This window comes from Manacus candei, unplaced genomic scaffold (genome assembly GCF_025592945.1).
Source record: "Manacus candei isolate 608988 ecotype Guabito, Panama unplaced genomic scaffold, ASM2559294v1 h1tg000076l, whole genome shotgun sequence".
NCBI classification, from domain to species: domain Eukaryota; kingdom Metazoa; phylum Chordata; class Aves; order Passeriformes; family Pipridae; genus Manacus; species Manacus candei.
The window spans coordinates 3,704,056-3,731,463 of NW_026138124.1; the positions used below are offsets into that span (position 1 = coordinate 3,704,056).

The 27,408-nt window shown below is 52.5% G+C and overlaps 3 protein-coding genes across 4 annotated transcripts; 1 reads left to right on the plus strand and 2 right to left on the minus strand.

Annotated features, from left to right (window-relative positions):
* Positions 1-1,769: 1,769 nt before the first annotated feature.
* MKS1 (MKS transition zone complex subunit 1) lies at positions 1,770-13,870 on the minus strand. The gene is made up of 17 exons (XM_051809318.1): positions 13,677-13,870; positions 13,382-13,598; positions 12,426-12,581; positions 11,913-12,010; positions 11,588-11,716; positions 11,165-11,269; positions 10,304-10,412; positions 9,362-9,418; positions 8,662-8,704; positions 8,106-8,168; positions 6,861-6,931; positions 5,954-6,017; positions 4,378-4,485; positions 3,725-3,858; positions 2,974-3,056; positions 2,789-2,886; positions 1,770-2,342 (listed from the first exon to the last, which is right to left on the minus strand). The coding sequence occupies exons 1-17, from the start codon at positions 13,850-13,852 to the stop codon at positions 2,236-2,238; spliced, it is 1,818 nt and encodes a 605-aa protein (XP_051665278.1). The 5' UTR covers positions 13,853-13,870; the 3' UTR covers positions 1,770-2,235.
* Positions 13,871-16,785: 2,915 nt separating this feature from the next.
* Positions 16,786-22,875, plus strand: LOC127480787 (schlafen family member 13-like). The gene is made up of 5 exons (XM_051809289.1): positions 16,786-16,849; positions 17,087-18,204; positions 19,031-19,159; positions 19,617-20,358; positions 21,159-22,875. The coding sequence occupies exons 2-5, from the start codon at positions 17,094-17,096 to the stop codon at positions 21,928-21,930; spliced, it is 2,754 nt and encodes a 917-aa protein (XP_051665249.1). The 5' UTR covers positions 16,786-16,849; positions 17,087-17,093; the 3' UTR covers positions 21,931-22,875.
* Positions 22,876-23,050: 175 nt separating this feature from the next.
* On the minus strand, positions 23,051-27,163 carry BCL7B (BAF chromatin remodeling complex subunit BCL7B). 2 transcript variants are annotated; one of them, XM_051809346.1, is made up of 6 exons: positions 27,019-27,163; positions 26,643-26,718; positions 25,838-25,934; positions 24,694-24,864; positions 24,414-24,493; positions 23,051-24,029 (listed from the first exon to the last, which is right to left on the minus strand). In XM_051809346.1, exons 1-6 carry the CDS (start codon positions 27,108-27,110, stop codon positions 23,937-23,939), a joined length of 609 nt encoding a protein of 202 aa, XP_051665306.1. In that variant the 5' UTR covers positions 27,111-27,163; the 3' UTR covers positions 23,051-23,936. The 2 variants fall into 2 exon arrangements, with proteins under 2 accessions (XP_051665306.1, XP_051665305.1); XM_051809345.1 differs by having other exon boundaries at positions 24,694-24,879.
* Between the last annotated feature and the right edge of the window lie 245 nt (positions 27,164-27,408).

The following is a 27,408-nucleotide window of genomic DNA, read 5'->3' on the forward strand; positions in this document are numbered from 1 at the left end:
TACATGTACATGTATATGGAAATTTGCTAGTTTAATTTATAAAAGGGCAAATTCAAAGAACATTTGCTGAAGGCTCTCTCCAAACCAGCTTTTACCAGCACCACTTTATTCTGTCAAGCCAAGGAAGCTGCAAGCACAAAGGTGAAGAACTGCAAACAATCTCTTACTTTGGAAGGATTGCTTGCTTGGTTCTAATAATTTTTAATTTCTAAATTTTCCTCTCTCGAGCTTCTACAAGATTTTACACTATTCAGAGTTTTAAGTAGCAAAATAATATCATTATGTAAATCTTACTGCATCTCTGTATAACCCTAACACTCAATACACCAAATCCTGCCATATAATTGTGCTGGGCAATGAGTCAAGAACCTGATCTCACCAAAAAATTCCACCTAACAGGACCTGCCATTGGCATCATCTCACTCAGAAAGGTGTTTTTTTTTGCTTTATTGATAAAAAAAAAGTTTCTCTTAACCTTGTAACTCCACCCTCAGAAGGGTCTCAGAGAGATGAAGTTCAGCTATTGGTGATAAGCACCACAAAAACACCCAGAAGGAAATTAAGCTTTGCATGTGATAAACACACTAGGCCACGACATGAATGATGATTAAAATAGATAAGGAATGTTACATACTCACTGAATGCTTTTCATCCTGAGTCAGTCGTTACAGGCCATGACAGCACACACAGAGCTCAGTTCTGCTGCTCCAGCTCCAGGCAATGCCTCCACAGCCACCAGGCACATCCCTCAGCTCCAGGTTGAGGACACTGCTCTGCCACAAAGGCCACGCTTCCAAAATATCCTGGCAGCTTCTCCATCAAAAGGAGGCACAGAAGGCAAGGAAAGTGAGCAAAAATCCCCTTATAATTGAAATTGCCAGGTTCAAGCTGCCAGATAGATCGAGGAATTATGACAAAGGTCAAGAAGAAACAAATTCTGAATCCTTTTTGGAGTTTGTTTTCCCAGTGAAGGTTGAGGCAAGCTCAAAATGGCAGGAAGGGAGTGAGGAAGACAACAGAGCACCGGGAGGAGGGGGATGTTCTAACAACACCACACATGGCTGCAACCACAAGTCTCATGTTCCCTGTGAAGGAGGAATGAGCAGAGCAAGAGGAGGATGGTCAATTCTTATTTTATATCACGTCTGTGAATTCTAAATTCACAGACACATTCGGACCTGCACAGTCTCAGCCTGAGATTTTTCTTCCCATCCTTTATGTTTGGAACAGATGAGAACACATGGAAATGTGACTGGTGCACAAACCAACACAGCACTGTCAGTCTGAAGGGAGCCTCACTCCTCTGAACTCGAGAGAGGAATAATAACAGGGAATAATAACAGGAAAAAATGAGAAAAGAACAGAAGAAAGTGGGTACACACACAAGCTTCCCCAGGAAGCACCACAGTGCTCTGCAATCAGAGAAGGAACAACGAAGCAGAGCTCAAATGAACAGCTCGAGCAGTTCAAAGTTCAGCTGCTGTGCAAATGTTATCACCTGCTCTCGCTGCCTGCAAACCTTCCAGCCCCAGCCAATGCCCTGTGATGAGCTAAGGGGAACGTGTGTGCTTTCTATTGTATTCCTGAACAAAGAATCCTCCTGCTCAACACTGCAGAGCCAGAACTTATGGGCACACGCAAGGAAATGCAGAATATAATCCTTTTGCCCAGTTCCCCATCCATCAAATGTCCTTCCTTTGCTTTCATTTCACATATTCCACATGGAATAGAGCTCTCTCTCTAGGAATGAATCAGTCTTAAGGCAGAGGTGGATGAATTCATTTTACTACTGATTGCCCTATACCCAATAGCTAACAATTATCAGCACTTCTTGAGAAGTTATCTACTCATTTCATTAGTATCAAACAGTATCCCTTAACACCACCCTCTTCTTTAAGAAGAAAACTAAATTTACCAAGTCATGTCAATTTTTCTCATTATTCACTATTCAATCCCTAAAAAAGGTGTTACAGGGTTCACAGGTCCCATGTCAGTATTTCACTCTGCTCAGCAGAAATGTGAACAATTGGCTGTATTGTTACAGCCTGATAACAAAGGGCCTTGAAAGAAATGTGCTCCTTCCACAGGTACCTGAGGAAATGCAAAGATTCTGGGTCTGGAGGTGCTACAGACTCCTTCCCCCATCCAGGGAAAACAACAAAGGAAGGGCTTCTGAAGCTTCCAGGCACTGTGACTGCTGCTGAGGGATGGGAGCTTCTGTTGGAGGGAGGATGCTCACAGGTCCTGTGTCTGGGGCACGGAGGAGGTAGAAGGGCTGATGAGATCCTGAGGAAGGCTCTCCCGTGCTTCCTGCATCCGGCGCCGTGCCCGCTGGAAGGCCTCTACAACACAGAGGTGACGGCAGGACAGAATGCATCAGACAGCCTCAGGGACAGGCAGGGATGTGTCAGCTCTCCGGGTGCAGGAGTCCCACTTCCTACGACTAAGTAAAAGCACCTGGCCCGTGCTGCTCCCTGTTCTCCAGCACTGTCTTTGCTCTGTGCACAATGGAATTAGGGACAGGGCCAGTGCCTCAGTGCAACCAGCTGTGCTCAGGGCCAGGCAAGGGTGTTGCCCTCACACAGTGGTTATCCCTCCTGCCTAGTCAGAGCTGATGCCTCCTGAAGTTTCCAGCTTACAGCAGAATATTAAACCTCTGCCATGCACTCTGAGAGCTCACGGGGAGGGGAATTACCCCCACAGTAATGGATTCTCCTGAAATATCCTGCCCACTCTGTAAAAAGGCAGCACAAGTGAGCCAAAGTGAGAACAACACTGAAGGCCCTACCCAGAACGTTGTAGACAGAGCTCTGCTGGCTGAAGCCTCCCAGTCGGTCCAGTACGCTCTGCATGCGCTGCCTCAGGGCACTGCTCTCCAGAAAGGCTCTGCACAGAAGCACAGCAGGATGAGGTCAGGGCTGCCAGCACCAGCACAAGAGATAGAGCTCCTGGAGCTCCCTTTGCTGCACTTACTTGGACTGCTGCAGGCAGTACAGCCGGAACGTGACGCTCCCCGTGGTCTCCGTCCGGAAACCAAAGCGGCTCAGGCGCTTTCCCTGCAGGGATGGCACAGGTTAGAGCAAGCCCACAATGAAAACAGGAGCACAAACTCCTGTGTGCAGTCTCTCCCTTCCCTGTGAGGTCAGAAAGAAGGGCAGATAGTTCCAGGCCGTGCTGAGGGCAGGACCACTTGCAAGCCAACAGCGCAGTGCTGGGGAAAGTTTTCAAGAACTGCATCAGGGTTTGTTCTCACACAAAGCTGGCACTAAACATCACCTTTGCTCATTACAGCACCAGCAGTTTTCTTAAGATCATGAAGTTTCTGCCTGCCTCACACCCACTGGCTTCTCACTTGGGGAAGCCGTTCCAGGCACAGTACAGCCCAGATTCCTCACAGAAACCCAGGAGGAGTCTGTAGCTGGTACTAAATGCTGATCTGACACTTTGCAGACAGGGGTAGGTCAAAGCTTTGGTCCATGCTCCCCCACTTCTCTAAGCTGCTCACCCCTCAGAAGGCACAGCTCTGCCTCAGCATTTGCCCATTCCTCTGTTCAGAACCACAAGTCTCACAGAGGAGACATTTCTTTAGTGAGAGGGACAGGACCACCAGCTCATCCTTGTTCAAATTTGGTCCAGGCTGTCTACAGACCCTGAACCTGAGACCATAATGTACCGTTTCTCAGCAGGAGAGCACCTTGGATGTGCTCCCTGTAGCTGAGCCCACCTTGAAGGTCGATGGTACCCGGATGTAGGTTAAGTCCTCCAGCTCAGGAGATCCCCCAATGAAAAACCTCCTCATCTCAGCCACTGTCCCCAGCTCCACGGGGCGCCAGGTAGGGATGGTGAGCTCGTGGACACCTGGGCCAGGACAAGAGGACAGCTTAGCTGCTGTGACCAGTGATCTGTTCAGAGTCACAGAGGGCAGCATGCTGACCCAAACCACAGCTGGCTGGAAATGGAAACACTGCACAGTATCAAAAATGTTCTACAAACATTTTCCACCATGAGTCAGCCCCTTCCAATCACACAGCCAGTGCTGAAAGTATGCCCTGTCCACCAGGAGCGTCTCCTCACAACACCCAGGTCACCCCCAGATCCCATGTGGGACACAAAGTAATGTGCAGTATCACCCCAAGCTTCATCACATCACATTTTGTGATGGAACCACCAAAGGAGCAAGGACAGCAACACGTGATGTGCCTCAAAACAAAGGCAGAACGGTGCAGGACACATCACATCCTTCTTTGCTGCCCCTCAGACACCTAATTACCCCCTTCAGGGCACTGAATCCCTGGGACCAGCTGAATTCATTCCCAAAAGAACCACTCAGCTCCTTCTCCCAGACAATTAAAACAATGCCCCAAGGATGTTTTTTACCTGGAGATGCTGGCAGCACCAAGGACCCGTATCCTTCCACACGATACCTCTGCCAGAAATCCAGGGATAGGACCTCGAAGTAGAGAACAGGCCACTGAGGGAGACTGTCTGCAAGGAGGGGAGCAGGTCACAGCTTTGTGAAGGAGATTATCACTGAGACAAAAATTACTCAATGTCCAACACCACTAGTAGGAAGTCAAAGAATCAGAGAATCATTTAGGTTGGAAAAGACCTCCCAGGTCATTGAGTCCAACCTGTGACCCATCACCATCCTGTCACCCAGCCTAGAGCACTGAGGGCCACATCCAGTCATTCCTTGGACACCTCCAGGGATGGGGACTCCACCACCTCCCTGGGCAGCCCCTTCCAATGCTGTCAAGCCCTTTCCTTGAAGAAATTCTTCCTAATATCCAACCTCAACCTCCCCTGGCACAGCTTGAGGCCGTTCCCTCTTGTCCTGTCTCTTGTTCCCTGGGAGCAGAGCCCGACCTCCCCCCGGCTCCCCCCTCCTGTCAGGGAGTTGCAGAGAGTGAAAAGGTCCCCCCTGAGCCTCCTTTTCTCCAGGCTGAGCCCCCCCAGCTCCCTCAGCTGCTCCTCACATGACTTATGCTCCAGACCCTTCACCAGACCTGTTCCCTTCTCTGGACACAATCCAGCACCCTTCTACCACCGTCATTTTTGTATTTCTTCTACAAGGATTTCTGGTTATTTTTCACTGTAAAAGCTGAACCCTCAGATTTGAGGATGAGAACAGAATTATTGATGTTAAAAATTAGGGAGAATCTTTAACAGCAAGTCCAAACTGGGTTCTCAATAATTTGAGCAGACAAGACAATCTTTCATGAATGATCTGATGCCAACCAGGGGAACCTGTTTATCTCTGACCTTTCCCAACATTACTGGGGGATTATTAACCTGGATTTTCCTACATCTCTCCAAGCATTTCTTTTTTTCCACAAAGAAACAAACTCATTGTGTTTCTTCTAGGTTGAAAATTCATCAGTGCTGGTTGAATACCCAAATCCAAACTGTACATTGGATTCAAGTGGCAAGGCATGCCACAGAGCTGTCCCTAGCAATTGCATCCACAGAGCAATGGGATGGGTGAGGGAGCAGCAGGAACAGGCAGCAGAGAAGCCCAGCTTAAAACAGAGCTGAAGTTTCAAAGTGACATGAACTATACAAGGATTACACAGGTCACTGAGCTTGTCTACAAACATAAGACTCAGCACAGGGTTTAAGTTGTGTACAAAAAAGCTGCCTGGTTCTCCTGCTGCAGCATCCCAGGAACAGCAACACAGCCCAGCACGCCAGGTTTTGGGACAGATAAACCAAGATCCCAGTGGTTTTGCAACTGGAGAAAGCTGCTTGCAGCAGGACAACATCAATGGATCCATACACATGCTAATGGATTCCTGGGCAGGGCAAACACAGGATGTGTCTAGGGGCTGTGTGGTGACAGGGTGAGCCTTTGCTGAACCAGAAACATCTCCCTCTGTTCCTTCATCCCCAACAGGCCAGACAGCAGGATGGGTGCACTGGAGTCAAAGAATTTCAGAGTAACAAGGAAACACACCTTCATCTTCTAGGGTGTAAAACATCTCCACAGTGAAGGGGTAGCAAAAGTATGCCACCTTATCCTGGAAAAGGAACAGGACACAGATCAGATTCCTGGACAAGAGAATTCATCACCAGCATTGCAGGGGGCAGAGAAAGCAGGGAGAAAGGAACTAATGGTGGAAAGCAGGTAATGATGCCCAAACATGACCAATCAATCCCACTAACAGACAGCTGGCTGCAGGATGGACCTGGATACACTTCCTAGTGCCATGTGGATGGAACAGACTGTTAAAAATAATGGAAAAGGGGAATGAGTAACACACCTCAAATGACAGCTCAGTCACTTGCATAACTACTGAACTGCCACAACCTCTACAGGAGCCAAGCAGACTACCTCAAACAATGGTATTATTGAAATGTTGTATGATAATTGTTTTTGTAATATGCAAACTAGATCACATAAAAGACATCAAAAAGCTGATAAAATTCAAATTTTCTAGGAGAGAAGCTGGAGACAGAACAGAACCAACTTCCTAGATAAGAAGAATTCATTTTGGGAAATCAGTGTAGAGACTGTGTGCATTCCCGCCCCAGGCAAGCCAGAACAATGATTTGTTAACTCAGAGCATTGGAGAACACAAAAATCAAAGCTCCAAAGGAAACCAGTCATCCAGAAGGAAGAAAAAAGTGAGGTTTCAGAAACTTCTTTGGAGTAGCTTTATCTGATTTAGTTTTACTCGGACAGTAGCCCCCTGGAAAAATGGCAAGTGTAATTAGAATGAGGAGAATCCCAAACATGCTCTGCTCTTGAAAGGAGCTATCAAGTCAGGACCTTTGCTGGTCCTTTGCTGTAGTTTGTTACACATGTTCCACTCCAGAGGCTGCCTGTTCCAACTGCTCTGCAGATCTGAAAGTGTCCTTACCCAGCCCACTTTCTTGGTGGTGCAGGTCTGTGTCACTCCTGAGAGCTGCTGGAACGGGGGGCTTGACCACTCTGGGGGGAGAGGAGAAGGTGAACACAGTGGTGAAGGCTTGGGGTGAGACCAAACTCACAGACCAGAACAGCTCAAAGGACAGTGTCAGTCTCCAGTGACTGGGGAAACAAGTAACATCACCCACACAGAATTTCACAGAATCCCAGAATCACCAAGGTTGGAAAAGACCTCCCAGGTCATCAAGTCCAACTTGTGCCCAATGCCCACCTTGTCCCCCAGCCCAGAGCACTGAGTGCCACATCCAGTCATTCCTTGGACACCTCCAGGGATGGGGACTCCACCACCTCCCTGGGCAGTCCCTTCCAATCCTGTCAAGCCCTTTCCTCGAAGAAATTTTTCCTAATATCCAACCTCAACCTCCCCTGGCACAACACGAGGCCGTTTCCTCTTGTCCTCTTCCTTGTTCCCCGGGAGCAGAGCCCAACCCCTCTGGCTCCCCCTTCCTGTCAGGGAGTTGCAGAGAGTGAAAAGGTTCCCCCTGAGCCTCCTTTTCTCCAGGCTGAGCCCCCCCAGCTCCCCCAGCCACTCCTCATACAACTTTTCCCTTGGCATGTCCCACCCTGTCCTGTTCCAGCCACTGGCTGCTCCTCAGAACACCCTGAAGTCTCCATGAAAAGCACCAACTCATCTCAAGAGCAAAGCAGAACCTCATCTAAATGTACTGAGTAGCAGCAGTAGTCTCTCTCTGGATAAACATCCAGGTATAATCAGAGAGGGGAGCCAGAGCCATAGCTCCAGGGGAACTAAACATGCAGCAGGACATGCATGTCAGTGCTGGGAGCCTTATTTATCCATCAAAATGTAATATGTCAGAGTCAGCACAAAACAGGATGGTGAGCAGTGAAATCAGACAAGGTCAGTGCTGTGATGGAGAGGACAGGAAGGTTGTTCTCTGCAGGACAAGGAATGAACTTTGGACAGACTGCTGACCACTACCACCTCTGTGTCCCAGCCTGAGCTGGAAGTGATGAGAAGGGAAGATGCCACTTTCTCCCAGGCCTGAGTTTAGTTCAAACAGTTGAGTTCTGCCAATTTAGCTCTGAAGACTTCCGACTAGATCCCAACCCCAGCATCAACTTTTGCTGACTCCCAGCAGATATGGTCTGATGGAGGAGCCAAAGCCTGTTTTATTCCTCAAACTGTTGTGATGTGGCTGGAAATGGGAATACTTACGGTTAGGAAGCTCCAGGAAGAAATGCACATAAAGGTTGTCATACTCATAGCCTTGAGCTGAAACTGAGAAGAAGAGAGAATGAACTTCAGCTGTTTGCTTCAACACAAACTCCTTCAGCACTCGCTGCAGACTTTTGGGAGAGCCAGCACCAATAACCTGTTACTGCTGGAAGCTGGGAAAAGCCAGGAGATGATCCTCAGAGAAGATTCCCCCTCCAGACTAGCCCTGTCTCCATATCACTAACCATATGAGGGAGGTCACATGTTTAATTGGTTTCTTTGGGAAGTTAATAGAGATTATAGCAATCTGCTCTCCTCTTCTTGAGATCTAGGTCTTCCTAGAACAGCTGCAGCATTTGTAACCTGCATCCTGTAAATACCTCTCAAGGGCTTAGTCTGCAGAAATAGGGAGGAGAAGAATGAAGTAAAGGATTCTAGGGAGAGAATCACCTATTCTGGACCAGCCTATGATCCAAGAATTCTTGGACCCTTCATAGTCTCAGCCATCCCAGCACACCCATACTTGCCCCTATTACTGTTTAGAATAAGGACTCACCTATTTCTCCATTCACAAAAAGTCTCAGAGTACCAGGAAGAGGCTGAAAAAACAAGCAGATAAACAAGATAAAAGAGCTCAGTGACCACTGGTGGAACCTCAACAATCCCTTCCCAACAGCCTCTCACACTGGTATTTCATGGATATCCAGACATGAATGATGGCCAGGGAGTGAACAGTCTCACTGGAGAAAGGCTCTAAAGACATCAAATCCCCCAAATCCCAGACTGCAGGAGTTCACTATTACATAAATAAGTTTCTTACAGATTTCAAGATGGATAGAACATGTAGTGAAAAGTCACTTGCAGAAATCATAGTCCTGTTTTTCCTGTCATGTTTCTGCACTTACCCAGGGTGGGGGAGCAGGGGGAAGCACAGGACGAGCTGGGACACTCTATCAAAGTTCTGGAAAGTTCAACTTTCACACTTTGGCAAACAAAATTTGAACAAAAAAAAGATTGCATTTTGGGTAATTCAGTGAGAAGGGAAACTATGAATGAGTCTGGGGGTGAAAGGGGCTGTTAACTTCCATAAAGTGGCACATAAAAGTTTTTGACACTTGAGAAGTTAATAGCAATCACTGGCCCAGAATGAAACAGCCTCTGGAGACTGTGGTGCAAGTGGCAGCCACGTGAGCCAGGTCACCAGCCCCCAGAGGCAGCAGAGGCTCCAGTCCCTGCCAGCAGCCTCTGGAACTCACCATTTCAAACTCTGAGCCCACGAGCCCATTGAGGTAATCCCTGTGCCGACCGTAGAGCTGGAAACACACACAACACCAACAACAAAAAAGTGGGTTTGGATTATACTGATTGCTACTTAGCACAAGAATTGTAGTGGGTATCATTTAAACTCAACTTAAATTGCTGCCAGGCTTAGCACATGTGGAGTTTAATTGTTACAGCACATAAAGAGAATGTAAGGATCCAATAGAACAAGGATGCATAACTGCTAACCCTGCATAGAACTTCAGCTTCAGAAAAGATCTTCTCAAAGGCCAATTTTAAGGGATAAGAAGCTCTGAAGAATCAGATCTTAAATGGCATTTTAAAAACACAGGCACAAACTATTCCAGTGAAGTCAACAGAAAGAGATAAGCATAGGGAAATCACAGTTTCCTTGGTGAGCACAAAAATAATAAGGGAATGTACAAATGAAGAACTAAAATATTAAGTACTTCTATAAACTGTCACGGCCAAATAGGCAACTCAGAAAGATCGAGGCATGAAATGATATCCCAATACCCTGGGACATAATGGGTAACAAGAAATCAGTCAATAAATATACAGGCAGCAAGAGAAAGATCAAGGGAAGAGTCTGCCCATTGCTCAAAATGGAAAGAAAAACACTGGCAGGTGACATCAGGAAGGCACGAATCTGGGTGTTTTCTTGCATCAGTTCTCACTCCATAGATCACTGCAGGCAGGGCCAGGACAACTACAGACAAGGTGTCCATAAGGAGTAAGGTATGAAGCAGTCAGGGAGTATTTGTTAGAGTTCTAAAATTCCTGGGCATGATGAGGCTCCCTGCCAGTGACATTTTGTCACCTCAGGTGTGCACAGCACTAGCAGTTACATCTGCAGCAGGGTCTGGGCTGCCCCTGTCACTCAGAACCAGTGAACATGCTCAGTGGCCAGTCCTTACATCTCTGAACATGCGCTGCTCACGCTCCTCCTCCTCTGGCTGCACCTGGGCAGAGGCATTCTCGATGGTGTACTCCCACACCTCTCGCTTCTCTCCATCCAGCTCGATCCTGCAGCACCCCAAAACACATGGGAAAAACTCCTCCATTATGCAGGGAATAGGCACAGGCATCAACAGGGCTCTCCTGACCCAGCAGTGTCCCCTGACCCAGCAGTGTCCTCTCCACCAGGCCTCTGCAGTGAGACAGAGGCACTCACAGCCCTCTCCTCGCTCCCAAGGGCACTCACAGCCCTTTCCTTCCTCCCAGGTGCCTGCCAGCATCATTCCCTCAAAAAGGGAGACTCGTTTGTGTCTGGCATATGCATAACACAATTTTACAGGGGGATGTAGTGATAGGACAAGGGGGAACAGCTTCACACTGACTGAGGGTAAGGGTTAGATATTGGAAGAAATTGTTCCCTGTGAGGGTGGGGAGGCCCTGGCACAGGTTGCCCAGAGAAGCTGTGGTTGTCCCATCCCTGGAAGCATCCAAAGCCAGGTTTAGAACAACCTGGTCTAGTGGAAGGTGTCCCTGCCCATGGCAGGGGGTGGATGGGATCTTTAAGGTCCCTTCCAACCCAAACCATTCCATGATTCTAGGATAACCTGCATCCCTAGGGACTGGCACCAAAGCCCCACAGTCACACATGTAGTGGCCCCAGGCACAAGAAGACAACAACCTTTTCTTAGAAATCTCTGGAATAAATGTAAAAAATATCTCTCAATTTAAGTGCTGATCCTGTGCTTGAAAGGTTACCAGGAAACAAACATTTCAGCCCCCAGTACCAGTCCCAGGAGAGGTCCCAGCCCTGTTCCACTCACCGGTAGGGTCCTTTTGTGCCAGTGAAATCAGGTTTCACTGTGATCACCCCATTGCCATCCACCTTGATTGTGCAAAGAACATGTTCATACTCTCTGTGACCAAGCCTAAAGGAAGAAATCAAGAAAACACAGTCTAAACAGAGAGCACAGACACTCTTGTGCCCTGGAACAGCAGAGCTGGTAAAGGTACATGGAAGTACAGAAGGGAATAAACACACACATACTTTCCTAGAAGCATTTTGGAGGGATACACTCAGCTACCTCCCAAATGAGTGAGGAAAGAGGCAGAAAGAAATTGCAGCCTGGGTTACTGAGTTCTTGGAATTTTCTCCCCTTAACTAGTGAAAGAAACAGGAGATTTGAGTAAGGAGCAAAGATGGGTTTCCTTTTGGGAAAGTTAGATCTCTTCAGGATTTTACTTACTTCCCATAAGGTCCCAAGTCCCCCATGATGTACATGGTCTGGACAGGTGTGTTAATCACATGATTGTTCTTTATAAATTCTTCTGAGGGTTCCCAGGTGATGATTTTCGACTTCAGAGAACTCGCTTCTCTGTGAACAACAGAACAGCACCAGTCATGGCTCTGCTCAGCAGCATCAATCCCCACAAGACAAGGAGTCCCACTGCTGGATTCCACGTGTGACACAGCTCAAGCCTCCCGCTCCCACAGACCAGGCTGATCCACAGCTGGGGTCCCAGCACCAGGAAACCTGCATGAGCAAGCTCCAAGCCCCAGTTTGCTCTCACACTGGCCTACGGTCCTGTCTTCTCCTCCTCACATTGGCCATCCTCTCGGCCAGATACGAGGGCACCTCATGATCAGAGTCGGTTACCTTCTGGCAGAGCTGCAAGAGAAAACAGAGAGGAACTAGCTTAATTGTACCGGGACATCTTTCCCAAACACACCTCTCCTCTTGGAGAAGAGAACAGGTATGTACACGGTCACAGGCAAGCACAAATTTCTAAATGACTGTAGAATTCCTTCACTGTTCTGGTGGCAAAGTACAGCTCACTCCACCCTGCCAGCTACCTACAGAGCAGTGCTACAAAGCTGAGTCCCTCTGAGCTGTCCCAACCACCACTCTGAAACAGGGACATCCCACTCCAAGTCTGGGGCACCAGGTGAAGCTGCTTTGCAGCAGTGCTTTCTCCTGCACTCAGGGTATCTGTCTGGCTTCTGCAGGGCCAAGAACCAACAAATGTTCCCTCTGCAGTACGCCTGGAAGTTTTGACGGACACAGAGTAACTAGGAGCTGGTACCTCCTCTAGGTTGGTGAATCGGTCATGGTCGGTGTAGGTGAAGATGCGATAGTTCTTCCGACCTCCAGCCTTCTCCAGTTTCCGGATCTCCTCATGGTACTGCCGGTCCAGGGGAGTCTGGCAGGCTGACTCATTCAGGTACAGATCCACCTCAAACTGACAGCACCACAGGTAAAGCACAACAGCCGCCTTTCACCAGCACTGGCAGAGCCACAAACACCTTTCAGCCGCGGTTTCCAAAGCCACCAGAGAGACAAGACTCTTTGGGAATCCCATCAAATAACCCGAGCTCTGGAGCAGCTCCAACACTGCTCAGGCACGTGGCAGCCAAGAGCACCCACCAATGCCCGCCTGGAAGGGCTCAGGCACAGCAGCTCACCCTGAAACAGGGGAGCCTGTTCTGTACGGAGGTGCAGAAAGGGTGTCGGGAAATTCATCCCAGTCTGTTCAGTTCTGGGCTCCTCACTACAGGAAAGACATGGAGCTCCTGGAGGGGGTCCAGCAGAGGCTGTGAGGATGATGAGAGGACTGAGCAGCATCTTCCTTATGAGGAAAGGCGGAGGGAGCTGGGGCTGTTCAGCCTTGAGAAGAGATGGCTGAGAGGGGACCTCATCAATGTCTATCAGTGTCTGCAAGGAGGTGTCAGAGGTTGGATCGGGCTCTGCTCGGGAATGCCCAGCAACGGGACAAGAAACAACGGGCAGAAACTGATGCCCAGGAAGTTTCACCTGAACATGAGGAAGAACTTCCCTGCGCAGTGACCGAGCACCGAACAGGCTGCCCAGGAGGGCGTGGAGTCTCCTCACTGGGGATATTCCAAAGCCGACTGCACACATTTCTGAGCACCATGCTCAGGGGACCCTGCCTGTGCAGGGGGGTCGGACTGGATGACCTCAGTGATCCCCTCCCACCTGACCCATTCCGTAAAGCCCCTCCCGCCCCCTCCGCGCACCCACCTGGCTGAAGAGCTTCTCCTGCCACCCCACCTCGGCCTCCTCCTCCTCGTCCTCCGGGGCCCGCCGGGCGCCCGCGGCAGAGGCCCGGATCACCGCCAGCGGCACCGCTCCCTCCCCGGCGGCGCTGCCGGCCCGGCCCGGGCGCTCGGGGCCGGTGAGCGGCGGCGGCGCCTGCGGCAGGACGGGCCCGGCGGGCGCGACCCGCTGGATGCGGACCCTGCGGGGAGGGAGCGGAGCGTCAGGGCTGTGCGGGCCGCCGGGGCCGGGCCGGGGCCGGGGGCAGACGGGCGCTCACCGCAGGCGCAGGTTGCGGACGGGGTCCCGGGAGCGGTACACGGCGGGGTCCCGGGAGCGGCACACGGCGGGGTCCCGGGAGCGGTACACGGCGGGGTCCCGGGAGCGGTACACGGCGGGGTCCCGGGAGCGGCTCACGGAACCTCCCCCGCCCGGGCCCCGCACGGCGCCCGCCATGGCCGCGCTCTGCCGAGACGGGCGGGCACGGGCGGGCAGCGCCCCCCCGCGGCCGGAGCCGCCCGCACAGCCGGGCCCGCTCTGCGTGAGGGGGATCCGCAAATCCCTGTGTGAGGGGGGATCCCACACATCCCTCCGTGTGAGGGGGGATCCCACACATCCTCCTGTGTGAGAGGAGTCCCCACATCCCTCCGTGTGAGGGGATCCCTACATCCCTCCGTGTGAGGGGATCCCACACATCCCTCCGTGTGAGTGGGGATCCCACACATCCCTCCGTGTGAGGGGATCCCCACATCCCTTCGTGTGAGGGGATCCCTACATCCCTCCGTGTGAGGGGATCCCTACATCCCTGCGTGTGAGGGGGGATCCCACACATCCTTCTGTGTGAGTCCCCACATTCCTCCGTGTGATGGGGGGATCCCTCACATCCCTCCATGTGAGGGTCCCCACGACACCTGGGGGAGTCCCCACATCCCTCCGTGTGAGGGGGGATCCCCCACATCCTTCTGTGTGAGGGGTGTCCCCACATCCCTCCGTGTCATGGGGGGATCCCCCACATCCCTCCGTGTGAGGGAGGGTCCCCTACATCCCTCCATGTGAGGATCCCCATGGCCCCCGTAGGGTCCCCATGGCCTCCACTGGAGGGTGTGTCCCACGTCCCTCCGTATGAGGGTCCCACAGCCTCTCTGTGAGGGATCCCCCACATCCCCCCACAACAGGCCCCAGGACAAAGTCCCCTATCCTGACAGCCCCACGGCAATGATGAGGGGATGTGCTGCAGGGCCCCCACCACTCTCTAGGTGGACCTGTGTTCCCAGCCTGTGTGTGAAGAGCTGCCTAAACCCTACCCCCTTCCTAATCCATCCATGGGTGCCAGGGAAAGGGCATCTTCATGGAGACCACCAGCACCCTCATACTATTGCCAATATTACGAGCTCTCTAAACACAGACATAGAATCTAGTTTATAAAGGAAACGTTTATTCTGCGCAGGGTGCAAGGTGGAGGTTTGTCTTAGACCAGTTCATCACTGTATGGGTGTAACCCAACCTGTGTATTGTACACCCTCCACGTCATTTCCCAGAAACTGTTAACAATAGACCATTTGCAGCAGCCGCCCAGAGCACACCCGACCCCTCAGAATATAAGCCCGGTGTTAAGACTCCTGTGAAAGGAGGATGTCCCTGTTCTCACACCCGTGACTCACAATCGCCCATTGTGGAACTCCCTGGCGTGGGGGAGGTACTGGGCATTCCTGCCTGAACCTGAGGATATATAATCTTGGGGTCTTGGGACTTCTGGTACCACTTGTGGGATCCAGAGGAGGACCAGAACCTCAACCAGACTGCGACCACCGCTCTCAACCAGACTGAGACCACTACTCTCGACAGGACTTCGACCATCACTTGCACCAATAGGTTTTTTCCTCTACTTTTACTTTTGGACTCAGGGGACCACGTGGGGCTCAGCACAGGAGCCAACGAACACCATGCCCCAGGGTGCCAGGTTATACATCTGGGTTTTTGTGGGCTAAAACCAATTGTTCATCTGTCTAATTGTATTATTTTTATTAAATTGTTATTCTTATAGTCTCTTTTGAGTTGGGTTCATTTCCCCTGCCAGTTTACCTTTAAACCAGCACAAGGTTTCCACAAATCAAGCACACCAAGGTGTAGAAAGTTATATCTTTTATATAGAAAAATTCACATGAACTTGCCTATCTAATACATGTGCTCCACCTACCTAATGCATGTTTATTTGGGTGAGGAAGACTGTTTCTCATCCACGCTGACATTTCACACGATCAGAGAGATCTCAATCTTCTGCTCTGCACAGTGTCCAGAGCCAACACTGGACACCATGTGCTGTTATGCAAGGAATATGATATCACAATCCGAAAACTGTAGTGGATCCCCAAGATTTCCTCATTCTAGCAGGACTCTTGAAGGGTTCAAGTCCACCAGCAGTTACAGGAGAGTGTATTGCTGACAACCTGATTCTTACTGTCATGACAAATGTGACATCAGCAGTGTGGCTCTTAAACACTGTCAAAACCCTGTTGAGAATCTACCACTTAACTATGTCTTTTCTTTCTGTCTCAGCTGCCAACCGTTGCCACAGCTTTGCCAATATCTGTCTGTAACATGGTGTCTATAATTGCTTACTTTGATATTAGATAAAACTGGATAAACAGTAACATGATAATGTTATATTTCTCCAGGGTAAAAAAAAAAAAAAAAAAAAAAAGATATTTGACTGAGACATTTGTAAAAAATTCTCAGTTTTCAGCCTGTCTGTAATAAAAGGCTTTTTCTGACTCTGAGAGCTCCTGTATTTGTGGTAGGTAGTGTTTCACATGAGAGAATGGGAGGGCCTTGCAAGGGCCAGTGTTCCTGGACTAATAGACATTTCCAATTAATTGGAAAGGAGTTTCAGCTGCAGGGGAAATGTGGGGGACCCCTCTGTCACAGAGGCTGGGAGATGGAATATAGGGACCCCCCTCAGGTGGAGGTCTGGAGGGTCTGAGATGCAGAAGCCGCCGGTGCCGAATGACCCCCAAAGCCGGGCCGGCGGCTGGCCCAGGGTGGGAGCCCCCGGGAAGCGCTCCCGGCCCGGGGCTCTGCTCCCCCCAAACCCCGCTGCCCCCCAGCCCCGCTCTCCCCCCGCCGCCACTGCATGTCCCGCCGAGTCTGCGATCCAGCCTGGCGAAGCCGAAGGCGCGGCCGCGCGTGGAAGTGGAAAGTTATTTTAGCACTGAATAGAACATTTTAAAAATTAAACTATCTGAAATACCGCTGTAGAGAACGCTGTAGGCGGGGCGTGAACGGGAAGCGATGGGGCGGGAGGGGGACAGGCGGGAAGTTCGTTCCTGCAAGGTTGCGTCAGGCGGGGCAGCACTGGGAATTCCTCGCCGGGAGCCGTCGCGAATCCCCGATAGCGCCGGGACTCACCGCCCCCGCGCCCACGGAGCCGGACCAGAGCCCCCGTCCCCCGGGAAGGTCTGTCAGTGCCCGCTCCGGGCCCCCCGCCTCCCCTCCCCGCCCGCCCGGTGACCCCTCCGCCCCCTCGGCCGGTGCCCGGCGCTGTCCGCAGCGGTCGGACCTGAACTCAGAGCCCCGAGCTCAGACCCCGGCCCGAGCCGAGCCGGGGGGAGCAGTTCATGATCTCAGAGGGCTTTCCCAACCCAAATGACTCTGTGATAATCATGAAGTGTTTTTGATAACGTATCCCTCCAGGATCAGGATGGCCAACCAGGAGGAGCATCTGCTGATCAACTTGAACACGAACTATGCCGATGTGGTGGTAGATATTGGGAAAATACTTGTCGGAGAGAGTTACAGAAAGAAGATGACCTCTTTGAATCAGAAAAGGCAACGAAGGGACCTTTCCATAGCAGTGTGTGCATTGCTGAATTCAGGAGGAGGAATAGTGAGGATGGAGAGTGAGGACAGGAATTACTGCTTCCAGGAGCATGGCATTGGTCTGGACATCGAGAACAGCCTCCGGGATTGCATTGGCAGCAACGAGATCGGCGAATACTTCACATGGATGCAGAAGGGGAATAAGTTGCTGCTCTTTGTTAAAACATGGAGCTGTGGAGGCCTGGAACAAGGAAGTGCAGAAGCCACCAAGCCGCGTCTCTGCAGCCTGAGCACTGGTTTGTTTTGTAGGTCTGGTACTTCCGTTTTCCCTGTCAAGTCAAGAGATGCCCCTGAATTCCTAAGGGGGAAGAAAAGCTCTGCCAAGGGCAACAGTGTGAATGGGCAGAGTGCCAAGAGAGCTCTGCTGAGTTTTTTTGGTGGAGCAAATGAGACTTCACAGAACATTCAGGAGCATGACATCCAAGATGCTGCAGCCAGGTTTCTAAAGAGAGACAAAGTGCTGGTTGGGGAGGTCCTGGGTTTCACAGAGACAACTCATATTGAATTTAAGCAATACAGTACAGAGAATGTCTTGGAATACATGAGCAAAAACCTTCCTAAATATGTCTCTGCCTTTGCAAACACTGAGGGTGGATATTTATTTTTTGGTGTGGATGACAATGGTAAAGTCACCGGAACCCACAGTAATGTGGAGAAAGAAGCCTTAGAACAAGCAGTGGCCAAGACCATTCTCTCTCTGCCTGTCTATCACTCCTGTGGCTCTGAGGCTCAGGGAGTGCAGTTCCAGACACACACCCTTGATGTTTATGACCAAGCAGGATGTTCACAGGGCTACATCTGCGCTGTGCACGTTGAACAGTCCTGCTGCCCTGTGCTCCATGGTGACCCTGAATCCTGGATGGTGATGGGTGGCAAGATTGAAAGACTGAGAGCTGGGAAATGGATGGAGCTCATGACAGCTTCAGACCCAGGTAAAATCTGCTCCTATGTTAGAGCCAACTTCATTTCTGCCTTGGGCTGTAAACGTCCAGGAGGAACGTTTGTTCTGCTGGGAGTTCTCACAAAGCCAGAAAAGGCTCTTTGGCCCAAGGCCCAGCCCCAGGCCCTGAGGTGACAGTGTGGTCACTGTCCTGCAGTGGCACCCCACTCTCTGAACTGATTCAGCAGCACTTCTTGAAGCACTCCCAATTGGCATAAACCTTCCTTCCTAGGGATCCCACCCGCCCCTAAACCAAGTGGGAAGATTCAAGATTGCCCAGAAGCAGCTCTGTGGTGGTTAAGGGCTGTTTTGAAGGAGCAGGGCTGCAAGGCTTTGCTTGTTTTAAGGAACTTTGCCCAACTTCATTGTGAAATGTCTTCCCATGAAAGCTGGGGTCTCCAACTCATCCCACATAGGGTCTAGATCTTGTCTTTGAACTATAAAGCCACCTTTTAGAGAGAGCCCTCTCTCTTCTACAGCAGATACAGATCACAGAATCCTGGAATGGGTTGGGTTGGAAGGGCCTGAAAGATCATCTCATACCAATTCCCTGCCATGGGCAGGGACACCTTTCACTAGACCAGATTGCACCAAGCCTGGTCCCACCCAGCCTTGAACAATTCCAGGGGTGGGGCAGCCACAGCTTTTCTGGGCAAGCACTGGAGTCCTGTCATTGTTAACTGTGTAGGCAGCATTTTCTTGGGTAGGATTGCAAAGGGAGGCTTTAAATTAACCCTTTTAGTTACTCTTTAGTGCAGGGTTTTAAAAGTTCACATGGAAGAATACTGATGGATATAACATACATTTCTTCCCCCTAGTTGTGTCAGCTTTGGCTGATGAATTTAAGACTGAGCTCAGCTTGGCAAACGGCCCTCCTCTGGTCAAGCCAGTTTATTCCAAAGCTGGTCTACAGTGTGCAGCTGAACTCCAAGAACATCTCTACCCAGGTATCATATTTGTTCTGGATTTCTTTCTTAATTTAAGCTTTTATTTGACAGAACTTCAAGGAAGATAGCATAATCTAAATATCAGATTTTAGGCAAAGCACTGTTAGGGTGATTTTAAAAGGTGCAGCTGCTCCAAAAATGTTGATTTCCCTGATTTTTCAGATGCTTTGCTGTCTTCTCCTATTTTTGCCACTAAGTACAATCTCTAATGCACACAGTTACTGAGAATACACCTGGACTCCGAGGGCTTTGTGCACTGTCTGACCACTGTTACGCTCAAAAGTCTTCTTGGAGAAAAAAGAGAGACAGAACAATTTATTTTGAGCATAACTGAAATCCAGTTAATGATTCACTTTGATGAGCTCATGGTGTAACATCTCCCCCTAGTAACTGCTGTCTTGAGTAAATGATTTGCTGTGTTTTGCTTTTTTAATTTTTGATTACTTTTTTTTTCTAGTGGGTTCTAATGAAATCAAATGGAAGCCAGAAACCATCTGCACCGACCTGTTCTCAGAGTACCCTGGATTAGAGGATTTAATGAGAAAACAACTCCGTGGAGTTACCCAGGGGGTACTGATATTTTCAAGGAGTTGGGCTGTTGACATTGGCTTGCAGAAAAACCAGGATGTTGTGTGTGATGCTCTCCTAGTAGCTGACAGTGAGTATCCAGTGTTGTTTACTGTGGTCAGGGATGCCTCGTGTGTCACGTCTGGAACCTGGAGAGAAACTGCTCGTGCCTTGAAGCAAAAACTAGTCAATGATGGGGGATATACTCCAAGAGTGTGTGTGATTCCCCAGATCCTGCAGCTGAATGGCACAGAGGACCAGACAGCAGTTGATGAGGTTCCCCGTCAAGAAACCCTGCATGATTCCACCAGCCCTTACCCAAAGAGTTACATCCTCACCTCCAGGGACATCCCTGCCTTCCTGCGGGCACTTGTGATTGTTGTGCTGGGCTTTAAGTCCTACTTAAGTGACCATCTTGGCTGTGAGATTTTCAACCTTCTCACTCTCAAACAGTATGAGCTGCTCTCCAAGAACCTGCACAAAGTCAGGAAGCTGTTTGTCCTTGGTCTTCCTGGGACAGGGAAAACAATTGTGGCTTTGAAGATCATTGAGAAAATAAAAAACACTTTTCACTGTTCTGCGGACGAGATACTTTATATTTGTGAAAATCAACCCTTGAGGGATTTTGTCAGGTAAGTAGTAATGTGTATTTCCTCTTTATATTATCTCATTCCTCCTCTGTGCCTACAGCACAAGCCCTGCTGAATTTACCTCTCTTTGACAAATTTATAGCTTTGCCTGACACAAAGACACAACCTTCATCTCCAGGAAGGAGTTCACGCTGAAGGTGGGATTGAGCTGAGCTCTGGCCCAGATCCAGCCCTCAGTGACTGCAGTGAGCATTCCATGTTTGGGGATTTCAGGACTGTGTTAGAGCTTCCAGAGACAGTGCCCTCAGTGTAATGGTCTGTTACAGCTGGTGCCGACCTCAAAAGTGCCCCCGTCCCTTTCTCTGCTGCTGCCTCAGCACTGTCTGTGCTGGGCCTGCTCAGAGTTCTTGTGCAGCCGTGCCAGGAAGAGCCCTTGGAGCTTGTCACAAGGAGAACAGAAACTAACACCCTGCTTGGAGAGGATTTGAGGCAGAGCAGTCCCCCAGCCCTGCTCTTGCTGCATTTCCTCCCGTGCCAGCACGGGGAGCTCAGCAGCCGCCAGGGCAGACAAGGCCCAGGACATCAGGGAATGCAGCCCTGCTCAGTGCCCCGGCAGCAGGTCCTGGCCCCAGCAGGCAGCAGAAGTGCTGCCAGTCCCTGCTGACTCCGGGAGAAAAGGGAACCTGCCTTTCTGCAGGAACCCGGGCACCACAGGAGAGCAGGGCAGAGGGACACCCTGGGGAGCCTTCCCATGGGGGCCGTGGAGGCAGTCAGTAAGGGCTGGTCATATCTGCTGTTTATTTAACATATTCTTTTTTTTGGGTTTGTTTCATTTTTTGTAGAAATAATGACTGCCAGGCTGTGACACGTGCTGCCTTCCTGAAAAAGAACTTCCCACATGTGAAACACATTGTGGTTGATGAAGCTCAGAATTTTCGTCGTGATGAAGGAGATTGGTACCAACGCGCCCGGTCAATAGTTGAAAGAAGTGGTGGCATTTTCTGGGTCTTTCTGGATTTCTTCCAGACCACTTACCCATGTGACTGTGGTCTTGACTTTTCAAAAATGGATCCTCAGGAATGGCTGACCAAAATGGTCCGGAATGCTGAGGAAATATGCTGTTTCATGTTAAATCTAATGAGGAAAATCCACCAAACACGTAACGTTGGTATACCCTATGAAGTGCTGGGAGAGTTGTTGAAAGAGGCTGAATGTGCCCATTCTTTGCCAGGGTCCTTTAGACAACACAATATAAGACCAGATGTATTGGCAAAGTCTGTGGCCAAGCTCTGCAAGAGCTACCTCGATCAAGGCTATTCCCTCGTAGATATGGCCATCCTGTGCAGCAGACAATGTGAAGCTGATCAGTTCAGAGAGAAACTGCCATCTGAGCTAGAAAGACAACTAAGGAAGCGCAGGGTGAGGGGGGCTTTGGGGTTAGCAGAGGATGTTTCAAAAAATGTCATTGTCCTTGACAGCATCCGACGCTTCTCAGGCCTAGAAAGGACGATTGTCTTTGTCATCGACCCTTACACTGTCCAAGGGCAGATATTTGACAATCTTGTGCTCTGTGCAGTGTCCAGAGCCAACACCAAAGTCCATTTGTTTTGTTAGAAGGAAAGATATTTTTAAGAGGACAGTTTCTATGGCTCTAGACGCTGGAAAGTTTCACTCATTTAGGTGATATCAGTGACATCAGAGAGCAGCCTGGCAGAAACACAGCATCGCAATCAGCGATTGCAATGGGTCACCAAGATTTCCTCATTCTAACAGGACTCTTGAAGGGTTCAAGTCCACCAGCTGCTGCAACAGAGTGTGTTGTTGACAGCCCAGTTCTTACTGTCATGACAAATGTGACATCAGCAGTGTGACTCCTAAAACTCTGATTGTCAAAACCTTGTTGAGAATCTACCACCTAATTACATCTTTTCTTCCTGTCTCAGTTTCCGATTGTTGCTGCAGCTTTGCCAATATCTGTCTGTAACATGGTGTCTATAATTGCCTACTCTGACATTAGATTTCTTACAGCTGGATAAATAGTGACATGATATTGTCATATTTGCCCAGGGTAAAAAAAAATAAAAAGGTTTTTGATGGTGGGTTTTGTACAATTTTCAGCTTTCTGCTTCTCTGTAATAAAAGGCTTTTTCTGACTTTGAGATCTCTCGTATTTATGTGGCCAGCGTTCCAGATCAGAAAATGGGAGGGCCTTGCAAGGGCCAGTATTCCTGGACTAATAGGAATTTCCAAGGAATTGGAAAGAAATTTCCAAATTTCCAGTGCAGCCAAAGGTCTGAGGAGAAGGAAGACCTAAACCCTGCCAAGTGTGATACCCGAGGCTGTCGGTGCCAGTTTCAGGTGACACGTGTCACGGCAGCCCTTCGGCGCACTCAGGTAAAGGTGCCCTCCTGCAGTGTTTAAACTTGTCTTAAGGAAAACATTCCTGGAGTGGAGTAGCAGTGAGGGAGCAGCCGGGGACGCTGCATAGCTCGGAGGGGCCGCCCCGGGCTCCTCTGCTCGGCCTGCCCCGACACCGGCCTCGGAGGCAGGCAGGGAGTGGAGGTGGGGGACCCCGAGCGGGTGCTGACCGACCTTCCCGGGCTCCGGGCCGGCTCCGTGGGCTCGGGGATGGAAAGCCCTGGGGACAAAGTAAGTCTGGGCACAGTCCCATCTAGTGGCGACTTCTACTTCCCTGCTCGTCCGTCCCCGCCCCGCACACAGCGCACTCTGCATCTGTATTTCAAATAGTTTAATTTTAAAAATATTCTATTCAGTGCTAAAATAACTTTCCACTTCCACGCGCGGCCGCGCCTTCGGCTTCGCCAGGCTGGATCACAGACTCGGCGGGACATGCAGTGGCGGCGGGGGGAGAGCGGGGCTGGGGGGCAGCGGGGTTTGGGGGGAGCAGAGCCCCGGGCCGGGAGCGCTTCCCGGGGGCTCCGGCACCTGCCGCGCGTCCTTCCCCGTGCCGGGGGCGGCGGGTACGAGGGGCAGGGACCCCCAGCACAGGGCAGCGGCTCCCCCTGCTCTGCCGGCTCCCGGGGGGCAGAGCCGAGGCCGGCCAGTACCTGCCCTCCGGGAGGGGAAAGCGCTCCCCTCTCTCCCAACACCAATGGCTTAAACCAGCAGCTTATTGCACAGCGTCCCAGCGGGTCCCTGCCGGCCTCCCCCTACCACCCCCCACCCCCAGCACCGCCTGCACCCACCACAGAGTGGAAACATCACCTGGAGCAGGCGGGAGGCGGCTCTCCCGTTCCCAGCGCCCAGGGAAGGGCAGGCAGGGCAGCCACGAGCAGGCAAACAGCATCTGCCAGACCCCAGGGACCACAGGAGAGCAGGGAGCCCCATGGAGAACCCCCCACCCCACACGTGCAGCCCACCCAGCGGAGCCCCACAGCTCGAGGGCACGGAGCAGGGAGAGAGGGAGCCAATAAATAGAGGCAGATTCGCAGGTACTGGCGGTGGCCCCATCCGTCGGGCAGGGCAGGGCAGGGCAGGGCGGGCTGGATGCGAGTGGTGGGAGCCCCGACGCTGGGGAAGGGGCAGGCTGGGGGGAAGCGCCGGTGCCGGGGGCCAGGCAGCTCTGCGAGGGGCTGGCGAGGGTGCCGGGCCGGGCAGGCTCAGCTCTCCGAGGCCGTGTGGCACACAGAGTTCTGGTCGGCACAAAATCTCTTCAGAGGCGGCGCACCGGAGTCCTCCTCCTCTTCAGTTACCTGCAAGAGTCAGAGGTCGTGGGCAGTGACACTGAGCCACGCACAGCCAGACAAGGCTCTGTCACACCCTGGGGACACCCCAGGCTGTCACCTGTATGCAAACCCCAGGGCACCAGCAATGGGAACCCACTCCAGCCTGGAGCCCGCCACAATTGTCGTTTTCCCAAACCCCAACATCCTTCCGTGATCTTTCCCATCCACACTTTAAGGCCTGATGTGAACCAGGGGACAGCTCAGGAAGCCAGAAGATTTGGAGAGTCCCTAGGGGGCACTTTGGGACTGCAGAGCAAGTCCATCCATCCAGATGTTTCTGGTGCAGGGAGCAGCAATGAGGGTGAAAGAGGCCGTGTACATTTAGAGGTAGTTTTGATGCCCTTCCCTTACCTGAGTCTCAAGGGGGACTGGCTCTTCCTTTGTGAGAGTGGGAGGCTCATCTGCCACTTCTGAGGAAGGCAGGGAGGGCTCTGGGGAGAACAGAACGGTTCACAGCAATGCAGACCCAGCACCCAGCTCAGTGCTGAGCCAGGACAGGACCTTCAGCAGAAGACACAAGTCCCCACTGCCCTGTCCACTTCCTCAGCCACACACCGGACCACCAACAGCTCCAGTGTGGCCTTCCCCAGGCCCTGCCATTCCACTGCTCCCTTCCCAGCCCAGCACCCACCTTCCAGGGTCTCCTGCCCCAGGGTGGGGGGCTGCGAGTCGTCCGTGCGGAAGTCGGACGTGTGGGCAGGACTCATGGACTCGCTCTGCTGGGGACTGGGGCTGGAGTTGGGGCTGCTGTCCACCTTGAGCTGGTACACGTCGGACAGGGAGCTCTGGTTGCTGTTCTCATCTGCAGAAACAGCACCTGGTGAAGGAGAGCACCTTGACCCGGGGGCATGGGCAGCCGAGTGCGGCACTGTGAGCCGGGGTCTCGCCGAGAAAGGCAGAGCACTGTCAGAGGAGTGGAATGGGGGATTCACTGTGCCCTCTCAGCACAGGGGCTGCTGGGCACAGGGCTGTGCACCAGGACACCAGGGGCCACCACAGACACAACTGGCCAGGGGAGAGGGAACAAGTCTGAGCAGACAGACCCCAGGGTGTGCAAAAAAAGCAGGAGGCAAAGGGGCTGCACTGCCAAATCTCATGTCTGCAGCCCTTGAGGGCCCCGGGCCTCTGAGGGCAGGAACTTCCTGTTTGTGTTACCAGGGTTTTGTTCCTTCTCTGTTTTTGATGCAGAACCAGCAGCGATGCTCAGCACCTGCCTCCAAATGGGGAGGCAGGCCTGGCACACACCTTCCCAAACTGCACACCTGCAGTACAACATCACTGCATGTCTTGGAAAGGCCAGCACATTCCCTGGTTTTCCTTAGCCACACCAGGAGCCCAGAGAAGAGGCTGGGCACAGGACAGCAGCAACTCTGGCACTGCCAGAGCCTTGTCTGGCTGCACCACAGCACCTTGACCAAGAGCCAGGCCAGGGACATCCTCTGTCCCTTCATCCCAAGGTCCAGGGAAGTCACTGCTGGAAGCAGTGGGCTTGGCTGCAGGCATGCCTCTCCCCAGCAGTGAGTGGAAAGGGGGAACAGGAACCCCCAGTCTTCCAGTTCCATGTGATGGTTCCCACAGGAAGATCCCAGAAACAGTTGATCAAGATTCCTTCTGACAGCAAACCCAAATAGTTTGGGCAGGGACCAGAAGTAGATCAGCACAACCCCACACTGGAGAAAGACACTGCTCTTCCCCATCCAGACAGCACATACAGAACTGGCAATGTTCAGCCTTGGAGTCTTTCCCCAGGTCAGAGGGGGCTCAGCCAGACGCACCTTGGAACTCCAGGAGGAGGGAGGAGTTGGCAGAGGTGTCAGCTGGGAAGCCATTGGGTTCTCGAGCAGTGCTGCTGCTTGATTTGGATTTCTCTTTCTTGAGGAGAGAAAGGAAAGCACAAACAGGAGGTCAGAGGAGCACAGGCTGCTCCAGAGGAGCCCTTCCCCTCTCCGTCTCCAGCAGCACAGAGAGATGTGCTCAAGTTGGCCTTTTCCCTTCCCTTTGGGGGCACTTCACTAAGTGAGAGGCAAAACTCTGGCTGTGGAAAGCTAGGAATTGGGAGAGAGAAAAGGAAGTGATGCTTGTCTAGAAGTGACATTGAGATAACCAAGTCCTCGGGTGGTTTGGGCAGAGAGGCTAAGGGGGAATGCGAAGGGGCTTGGGGGAGCTCAGGGGGCTCAGCAGGGCTGGGGGGACTCAGGTCGACTCATGGGGAGCTCAAGGGGGCTCCTTGGGGCTTGGGGGGCTCAGGAGGGTTCAGAGGGGTGCGGCAGGGGCCCAGTTTGGCTTGGGGGGCTCGGGGGTGGACTCGGGGTGGGCACAGGTGGGCTCCGGGGTCGGTGGGGCCGAGGGGGCTCGGAGGGCGACTGGGTGGCTCTGGGGGGCTTGGCAGGGGCTAGGGGGGATTCAGGAGAGTTCTGCAGGGGCTGGGGAGCGGCCAGAGGGCCTCGGTGGGCTCGGCAGTGGCTCATTGCGGGGGGTGCTTAGGAGGGCTCGGTGTTCGGCCCGGGGCGGGGTGCTAAGGGAGGCTCGTCCCGGCTTGGGGGCGGCTGCTCCCGGTTCGGCTCCACGCGCGGTACCCACCTCCTTGCTGTCGGCCACCGGCACCCACTTGAATATCCGCAGGGACGTGTCTCCCACCGTCACCCACTTCTTCTCCCTGCGGGACACGGCGCTGCCAGGGGCGGCCTGGGGCGCCATGGCAACAAGCCCCGCCCCCCCAGCGCCCCCCGATTGGCCTAGCGGAGCATCAATCCACCGTTGCGCCGCGCCGCGATTGGACGCGCCGCCCGCCCGTCACGGGCGCTCCCGCCCCCCTTCCCCACTCCCATTGGCCGCCGGCCGCGGGACCCGCGCCCGCTAGTTGGCCGCGCGCTCTCGCGTCCCGCCCCGCGGCGCGCTGATTGGCTGCGCGCGGGAGCGGCGGGGGCCCCTCCCATCCCGCGGGCCCGCCCCTCACCATCTGCGGACGCGCTCGATGGCCGCCATCACCTTCTTGATGTCATCCTTGGCGCGGCTGCGGGTCTCGGCCCGCACCGAGCGCCCCGACATGGCGCGCGCGCAGCCCCCGCAGCACCGGCCCCCGCCGCACCCGCCGCCGCCGCGCCCGGCCCCGCGCACGCGCCCTGCGCGGCCCGCCCGCGCGCTGCGCGTCCTGCGTCAGCGCGCCGGGGCACGCCCCGCCCGCTGCGCCTGCGCAGGGTGGCCCCGCCCCGCTGCGGGTACGTAGCAGATGCGTAGACCACGTGACCTGCCGCCGCCATCTTTACTTGGGGCAAGTGCCGTCCCCGGCTCCCCCGAACACCCCGGCCCCGGGAACGGGGCCACCCTGAGACCCCCGGGCTGGGGA

Coding starts and splice junctions, on each gene's coding strand:
- MKS1 (XM_051809318.1), bottom strand. CDS start 13,852: ATGGCGGGCGCCGTGCGGGGCCCGGGCGGGGGAGGTTCCGTGAGCCGC. Junction 9,419..10,303: donor AGCAGCGCATGTTCAGAGAT/GTAAGGACTGGC, acceptor GTGTGTTTCCAG/CTCTACGGTCGGCACAGGGA. Junction 2,343..2,788: donor CTCTGTCTACAACGTTCTGG/GTAGGGCCTTCA, acceptor TCTGTGTTGTAG/AGGCCTTCCAGCGGGCACGG.
- LOC127480787 (XM_051809289.1), top strand. CDS start 17,094: ATGGCCAACCAGGAGGAGCATCTGCTGATCAACTTGAACACGAACTAT. Junction 19,160..19,616: donor CCAAGAACATCTCTACCCAG/GTATCATATTTG, acceptor TTTTTTTTCTAG/TGGGTTCTAATGAAATCAAA. Junction 20,359..21,158: donor CCCTTGAGGGATTTTGTCAG/GTAAGTAGTAAT, acceptor CATTTTTTGTAG/AAATAATGACTGCCAGGCTG.
- BCL7B (XM_051809345.1), bottom strand. CDS start 27,110: ATGTCGGGGCGCTCGGTGCGGGCCGAGACCCGCAGCCGCGCCAAGGAT. Junction 26,719..27,018: donor ATCGAGCGCGTCCGCAGATG/GTGAGGGGCGGG, acceptor CGTGTCCCGCAG/GGAGAAGAAGTGGGTGACGG. Junction 25,935..26,642: donor CGGTGGCCGACAGCAAGGAG/GTGGGTACCGCG, acceptor TCTCTCCTCAAG/AAAGAGAAATCCAAATCAAG.